Source organism: Mus caroli, chromosome 1 (genome assembly GCF_900094665.2).
Source record: "Mus caroli chromosome 1, CAROLI_EIJ_v1.1, whole genome shotgun sequence".
In the NCBI taxonomy this organism is placed as follows: Eukaryota; Metazoa; Chordata; class Mammalia; order Rodentia; family Muridae; genus Mus; species Mus caroli.
In genome coordinates, this window is record NC_034570.1 from 146,923,182 (window position 1) to 146,931,077 (window position 7,896).

The following is a 7,896-nucleotide window of genomic DNA, read 5'->3' on the forward strand; positions in this document are numbered from 1 at the left end:
CAGCCACCTAGGAACTGAGAAGGCCCTAGGATCTCCTAGGCTTAAAAGAACAAAGGAAAGTCTATGCCAAGGTAGATCGAGGAGGGGCTAGCAAGTGGGAGAACCTGGCAGCTTTGGCCATGTGGTTCTGCATTTAGAGTCTGGATGCTGTGGCCAGGTTTTTAGCAGGAGAATTCTTGCCTGGAGGCCTGGAGAGGTCATTGTGTGTGAAAGTACTTTTTGTCTTATTAAATATAGATCACAAACCATTAGTTTTTCAATCTTCATTTATCAGTCATGATATGTACAAGACAAACACTCACAGAAACATATACACAAACTGCTTTAAAGTACTTCATTAAAACAAAGGTGAACCAAACCATTCAGAATGATGTAAAATCATGAACAAAAATAAGAACTAACATAGATTATCAATACTTACACATCAAAGTAGTCAGTTAGCAAAACAAAGCTAGCACCTGGTCACCCAGAAAGGCCAAGGGACCCCTCCCCAACCGTTACTTCACTCCATCTCTCTCTGCCTCAAGTTTCCCTCCTTTCACACTGGGGTACCAGTGCAGGAGGCTCCTGGACGTGGCTAACCGTGCCGCAGCTCCCAAGACAGCTGTGGCTGTACTTCGAGGGATGTAGAGCTTCTGAGAAATCTGGTGCTGGGGGGACAAAATGAAAGAGAGCTGGTCTATGGCTCCCTGACTCTTGTCCTTGGCCGCGGCTTCAGCACGGCTATTAGAAACATCTTCTTTCTTTAGGCTCCCTGGAGAGCTTTCCACTAAAAAAGAGAAAAAACAAGAGTCCTTTCAAGAAGTTCTCCAACTCACTGCCTGCCTCTCCCAGTCCAGTTCTTACCAACATATGCTATGTATGGCCTTTTCTGACTCAAGGCAATCACCAGTCAGAGGGAATGCTACTCAGAAAACAGCCAGGGATAGCAAAGACTCGAACTTGGGGATCCCACATTAGTGTGAAAATGAACACTTAGAGGCTGAGGGCCAACAGAGGAACACACGAATGTGGAAGGGATGTCAGGAGGAGGAAGTGGATGAAGTTCAAACCCCAGAGGGGAGCCCATAAACAGCCTTATTTCTTTCTAGCACATAGGAAAGCGATACGCCACAGGTATCCTCTATTGCCAAGTGGTTCTAATTCTGAGTCTGTGCCAGGGTCACAGACCCTGTAAAGTTGTAAAGGACCACCTGTTAACAAGACGTTCTCACTGACTTATGTAAGAAGTAACCATGGGAACAAAGAGAAATCTGGAGCTCTAACACTCCAGATCTAGCACCATGGCATGGATGGTAGACACTCTTACGTGGACAGGCTAGACCAGTGCTAGCTCCTTCCCACTGAAGACCCTTTTTTTGCCTGAGAAACTTTATAGGACCCTGGTATATAAAACAGGCATACAAATTGTTTCCTGGTAATTTTACTGTTATTAAAGATACAATCAAATCTGCATACTAATATGATGGATGTATTTTTTTTTACACAAAAGGACTGGATCTCAGCTGAGTATTTGATACTACAAGGACAAAGAATATCTTCAATGTTTTTCTTTTATCAGTATTTTCATTTTTCTTTTATCAGTATTTTCATTTTATTATCCACACTGAACACTATTTCACTAAAGTGTATTATAAAATGACAAGAATTATGTTTTAGATCATTTCAGAAATTGCTGAAAATTCTACCCCAATCTTAAAGGCAAAATTCATTCAATTTTTAAAAAATGAAATTCATCAATAAACATTTGAATGCAATTCAATCCAAAGAGACCTAGATGGTAATAAAGGACAACTAGAAAATAGGAAATTAAAGTCATTTAAATCTTTGTTTTCTATAACTGAACCATTATGTTGTATTGGGGTGTTTTTTGAATACAGGGTATCACAGGGTAAGTTCTACCCTCTGGAACCCATTCTGTAGAGCCTCTGGTCCTCCTCCCACGTCTAAGTGCTGAGACCATGGTTTCCTGGTGCGCTAGGCAAGCGCTCTATTAACTGAGTGCCATCCAGCTCCTAGCCCCCACCTGTTTGGGGAAACCATTATGTTTCTATAGGAGCAGAAACCTTTGTACAATAAAAGCATTGAGATTCATGACAACCTCATCTAAAGTATGAGCCAAGGTGTTTCAGATAGCATTTGTTGGCCAGGTTATGTTGAATGGCATGTCAGAATACAGAGTGCTCAGGACAAAGGCTGAAGCTTAGCACTGTGAGGCAGCATGTGGGAGCCCACCACAAGTACCCTGGATTGATTAAGAGTTTGATTTGAGGGGCTAGAGAGATGGCTCAGTACTTAAGAGCACTGGCTGCTCTTCCAGAGGCCATGAGTTCTATTACTAGTGCCCATGGGGCAGCGTTTACAATGGTAGCCTCATGGGATCCAGTGTCCTCTTCATGTGTGCAGACAAAATACCCATATACATCAAGTACATAAATAAATCTTTAAAAGGTTTGAATTGAGTTTTGGTGGTTGTGTGTTCAAAGCACTTTACTACTGTATATTTTTGCCCCTCACAGATTTAAGAAGCTGACTCCTAGGCCAGTGCTGCAGTAGGTAGCATCCTACTGTAAGAGAAGAACTGTCATGTTCTGGGGCAAAGTAAACTAACTTAGCTTCATTCCAGGCCAGTCTCAACCACGTAGCAAGGTTCAGTCCAGCATGGGTCACAGAGCAAGGGGAAACCAACAAACCTGCTTTAAAAGTTTCAGGTGAATTTAAATCTGTGCAGCAGTACAGTCGGTTTGACATCCTGACAGTCAACCACTGCAAGCAACTGATAGATGGGCACTGCTATCTTCAAAACAGAAATTCAATAACTTCAGAGAAAAATAAGTATAATCCCTTTTATCTTTGTATATGTTAAGCACATAATACGTGATCTATTTTCCCTGATACTTGTGATACATGATTCCCTGATACATGGTTAGAAAACTGGACAAGCATCCAGAACAGAGCGTCTGCTGGGACCCGGGCCGTGGGAGAGCAGCTCCTAAGGAAACGCTAAGGTGTGCGAAACCAATGCTGAGAAATGCAACTACTGCCTCCCGCCCCTAAAGACAGACAGAAGGGAGTTATCCTGACAACATAAGATCCAGTGTCTGATAGCCAAGGACGCTCAGTCTTATAGGGGTGTGGTTCTGATGCTTCGATTCAATCGGGAATCTGCGTGTCCAGACACTCAAGGTCCTTGTCCCCAGCTGTTTTTTGATTATCAATAAAGATGCCAGCAGCCAATGGTTGGGCCCAGGGTGGGCTGCTTACAGTTGCGTGGGCAGGTCACAGGGAGGAACGGGGTGGGGGGTGGGGCGGTGCAGGGGAGAGATTGCCATACACGGGGCGGGGGTGGGGGGTGGGGTGGGGGAGACATAACAGACTCAGAGATTCAGAGATCATCCAGAACATAGGTGGAAAGGGAAAACAGCCCACAGAAGGGCAAGCCAGAAACATCTTGGGCAGCACAAACAATGGGCATCACAGAAGGTGACTGGGCAGCAAAGTTAAAGGTAGATTTGGAAGGTGTTTAGGCAGAAGGTTTAGAAGTGCCACTGAGCCAGCAAGGCATGTTAAAGATAAGCTAGTGTGTGTGTCTGTGTGTCTTTCATCTGCAGATCCTAAGAGACCCTGGGTAGATGGCTGGTAGTGCAGTCCACCCAGAGCATAAAGCAGGGTAGATAAAACTACACACAACAAAGTCTGACTTGGAATCAGGAGACAATGACAAAGAAATCAAGACAGGACACAGACGGTAATTTTCAGAAAGAATCACAAAATAAATACATCAAGTCAGGTGCTGGGACATTATATAGTCAAGAGGAAAAGAGAAACAACTGAAAAACAAAAGACTCCAAACAAAACTAGAGAGAAAGAACAGAGCATCTGAGATCAGAGTACACACAGGACAGACACCACCCACAGCGAGCAGCACTGAGAATAAACAGCTATCAAGTCACTATCAGGACAAAGCGGCCCAGTGCGTGTGTGATCAGAGTCTTTAAAAAGGAGGACCAACAGGAAATTCGTTTCAGTATTTAAATGTTCTCAGCTTTGTGGCTCTATAGTTTCATTTAACTTTTGTTTACAACTGTTTTTTGTACTGTAGCACAGGTCATATGACCACAAAAATGAAATATGTGTATTTGCCAGGGACCAAACTCAAAGGTCTAATGAATGTCTCTTTACAGAAAAAAATCGGGGGGGGGGGCTCATTTAAACCTGGAACTAAAGGGTACTGGAAAAGATAAGCAGATAAGCCAACTAAAATGCTTCTTATTTTTAAATATCTTTAAAGAACTGAATAGAAGAGAAAAATAAGAATGGATTATGGGTATATAACACAAGTAAAATCTGTAACAGGCTATGAAGGAAACAAACCAGCATAAGATTTTACTAGTATAGAAATTTAAAGAGGACACATTGGCAAACAAGCACAGCGAAGATGGCTGATATGGGAAACAGAAAGATCCAAGCTCAAGTTACGATGGCCTTTCACATTCCTCTAGATTAGCAAACAAAACAAAACAATTAAAATAGCACCTGGTGAAGTATTTGCAAATCTCACATCTCACTAGTGGGCACGTGAACAATCCATCCGCTTTGGAACACATTTTGGTAGTTTAAAAAGTTTCGCATGCAGTGGACATATGCCCTAGCAAAGTCACTTCCAAATAAATAGCCAACAGACACAAAACTCTACAATATGAAGATAAAGGAAGGTGCCAGACATGAAAACTACCTACTATGTAACAGGCACGGTGACATGCCAGAGGCCAGCATGCTAATGTCCGGACTAACTGCAAAGGGGCACAGGAAACTTGTCTGGCTAATGGAAACACTGACATTTGCCAAAACTCAAAGAACCATGCACTTGGAACTTTATATAAATGTAAAGCCCATGCAAAAGCTGAAAGAAAGCGGCAACATTGGAGAAACCTGAGCTCACGCCAAGATGATCTTGGAGAGCATGGCAGACCAGCCATCTTTCAAGGTGTGTTCTCAAAGTGATGAAGGTTTTAGCAACATGACAAACTTCCAACTTGTCAACTGAGCATGCATAAGGACACACAAACATACCAGAGCCAGAGTGGTTTTCTGGAGAGTCACCCACTGCAGGGGTTGAACTGAGTCCGGCATGAGTCTGAATGCTGGCAGGTTCAGACTGGCTCCTCTCTGCAGACTGCTGAGACTTCATCAGAGAGATGTAGAACTCTTCCAGTTTGGGCAGTGTGGAAGAATCCAAAGGATACTGTAAGTCTGGCTGCTGCAAAATGGGAGAAACAGGGCGAAGGCATGGACAGTGACACCCTTTATGCTTCCTTAGATTTCAGTTAAAAAGTAAAACTCTAGAAAAAGCACTCTTCTATATTTTAATGAGTATCAAAATTCAACCTAAGAGGTTTTTATTGAGATTTCTATGAACAAGTATGGTACTGAGGGCTACCCTTCTTCCTGCCATTAACCAGTGTTAAATGTATACACGGCATGACAACGCAGGACCCTTGTCATCCAGTGTTAAGTAACACCAACATGGCTAATGTGAACACAGATGAACTGAAGCACTCAAATTGCTGGCAAAAATGCAAACAGATTCTGCCACTGTGGAAAACAGCCTGGCAGTTTCTCAAAATGTTAAACACAGAGTTATTACATATTTATCAGATTATCTGTCTAAGCGACCCAAAAACCTCAGCAAAGAGTAAAAGGGCAGGACAGATCTCTACAGACAGATGGCCTAGAGATTGTGTCACATATTAGGAAGACAAAGGGGTATCACACACTCCAAAGGGAGATCAGGATTCAAAAAGGAACTGGGTAAGATAGTGTGCACCAAAATTAGCAGCTAAGCACAGGAAAGGAAGGAGCCATTCTTTCTCAGTACCACGGATGAAGGAAAGCCTGGGTACTTTCTTGTCAATAGTTTGAATCTTCCTGGAATCTGCGATGCACAGGTCCCAGAATGGGATGCAAGGAGCCTGGCAGGCACAGGTGGAACAGGACTGCGGAGCTCTGGACTGAAGTTTTGGCGCCACCCTAACTAAGCTTACTGTTTTCTAACACTCTGGGTCAACGTCATATATGCTGTGGTCTCTCCCTCTATTAGGGTGCTTTTCCTTCAGTAGCTGTAAGTATAAGATCTCTGTTAATCAAGCTCGAAGACAGGCTACTAAAGCAGTAAGATGCGTAAAGTTGAACAAATCGCATATATATGTTATATATACAATTTGCTAGTAGTGACCTCATGACCTAATTACATCATACATCCTAGTCCCCAGCATTCTAGTGCTGCTGTGCCAGAGACCACACCTGACACATGATGCTTTGAAAGGAAACCACATGCAATCCACAGCAACAGAGCACTGTTCCTTGTGCACACAGTTAATGCTGATCAAAGTCCTGCATCTAATTTTCCCTCATCCACCTTGTCCACAACAGTAGGCAATGTTTTCAAAGATCTGTTGAAGAGACTCTCTAGTCTCCTAACTCCTAACATATTATTGATTTTAATAACTATCCTCCCATGTTAGAAAGTACAGTCATGCTCTTCCTTGTAGCGCGTCTGTAAACGACCTCTACGGGAACTCTGAATTACAGGTCTGACTTTATAGAATTCTAATTACCACCCACTCAGAAACACTTCAGAGCTGCTGCATATTCAGGCCTATTTCTTAAAAGCAAATGAAAATGAAGACTTTTCCCAGTAATCATAGTTCCTAGCCTCTGGGTTTATTAATAATATTGCCATCACTACTACCATTGCTGCGACTTTTATAACCCAGTGTGTGCTTCCTATCTGCCAAACACACCCTTATGGGACACTCTAACTGCTGTGGGGGCTGGAGTAAGAAAGGCCCCAGGGGCTCATCTACTGGGCAGGCTTGACCCCCAGGTGATGAGCTGTCCTGGAGAACTAAGCGTGGCCTTGTGGAAAGAGGTGTGTCTCTTGTGTCTCTGGCTGCCTGCAGCCCTCTCTGCTGCTTCTCCAGCACCATGCCTACCTGTGTGCCGCCATGCTCCCTGCCGTGAAGAGAAGTGCTAACACTCTGCAACTGTAAGCCAGGCCCCAGTCACATGCTTTCTCTTACATGAACTGACTCAGAGCAACGGAACAGTGACTAAGACAAATGCTTAGTATAAACCTTTGGGAACCTAATCCATGTCTCTGTTTTTTCATTTGAAATGGTGGTAACAGTACTTCTTAAGAAGGATTAAACGGATGGACAGGGATGTAGATAAAGGCTTACAGCAGTGGCAGTAAACAGTAAGTGCTTAGGCACTGTGGGCAGTGTTATCTTTTTTACTGGTAAAAGAGCTCACAGAGAAAATAAGTCCCAAGATCGAGGCTTCGCTATCTCGAGGTAGAGACTGAGCGCCTAACTACCATGAAATTGACAACTCCTCACAGATTAGCAAGAGGGAACTCATCTGTCATTGATTGAAAAGGCCCAGAATATGGTTACTAAAGCCCAAGGAGACTCAGATATAGATGGCTTACAAATCCTGGTTCCTTGATGTGAAGACTCAAGCTATAAAAATGTTAGTAAGCCTTCCAGTTCTAGCCATGGTACTCTTCAACTTTGCTGCATGGTAAGCATTGGACAAATTAGAGTTTACAGTATTTGAAGGTTCAGGGGAACAAGCAGTCAGGAAAATTTTCATAAAATGAAGTGGGTTCCATAGTCATACCTCAGCATTTTTGCAGTCTCCAGTCAGGAATGGAGTTCAGATCATAACTGCAAACTTATGGGCTAAAGGGGAGATCAGACACTGACAATCATCCGGGCCCTGACAGACACACCCAGAGGAAGGGACTAGAGAACAGTCCAACATCTGGCACATCCAAGGCTGTGGCCTCCCTTCCCCCAGCCTGGAACCTGCCTGCTCAAGGGTGGAGCTACC

At 43.5% G+C, this 7,896-nt stretch overlaps 1 protein-coding gene across 4 annotated transcripts in view; it reads right to left on the bottom strand.

Moving 5' to 3' along the window:
• Window positions 1–306: 306 nt before the first annotated feature.
• Window positions 307–7,896, bottom strand: part of Tdrd5 (tudor domain containing 5) — a 43,814-nt gene continuing 36,224 nt past the window's right edge. For 3 of the 4 annotated variants that reach the window (XM_021175193.2, XM_021175187.2, XM_021175180.2), the window contains exons 17-18: window positions 5,074–5,260; window positions 307–769 (exon numbers count right to left, since the gene is read on the bottom strand). In XM_021175193.2, coding sequence (XP_021030852.1) covers window positions 498–769; window positions 5,074–5,260 — 459 coding nt within the window. In that variant the 3' untranslated portion in view covers window positions 307–497. The remainder of the gene's footprint in view (window positions 770–5,073; window positions 5,261–7,896) is intronic. The other variant, XM_029484812.1, reaches the window with a different exon arrangement.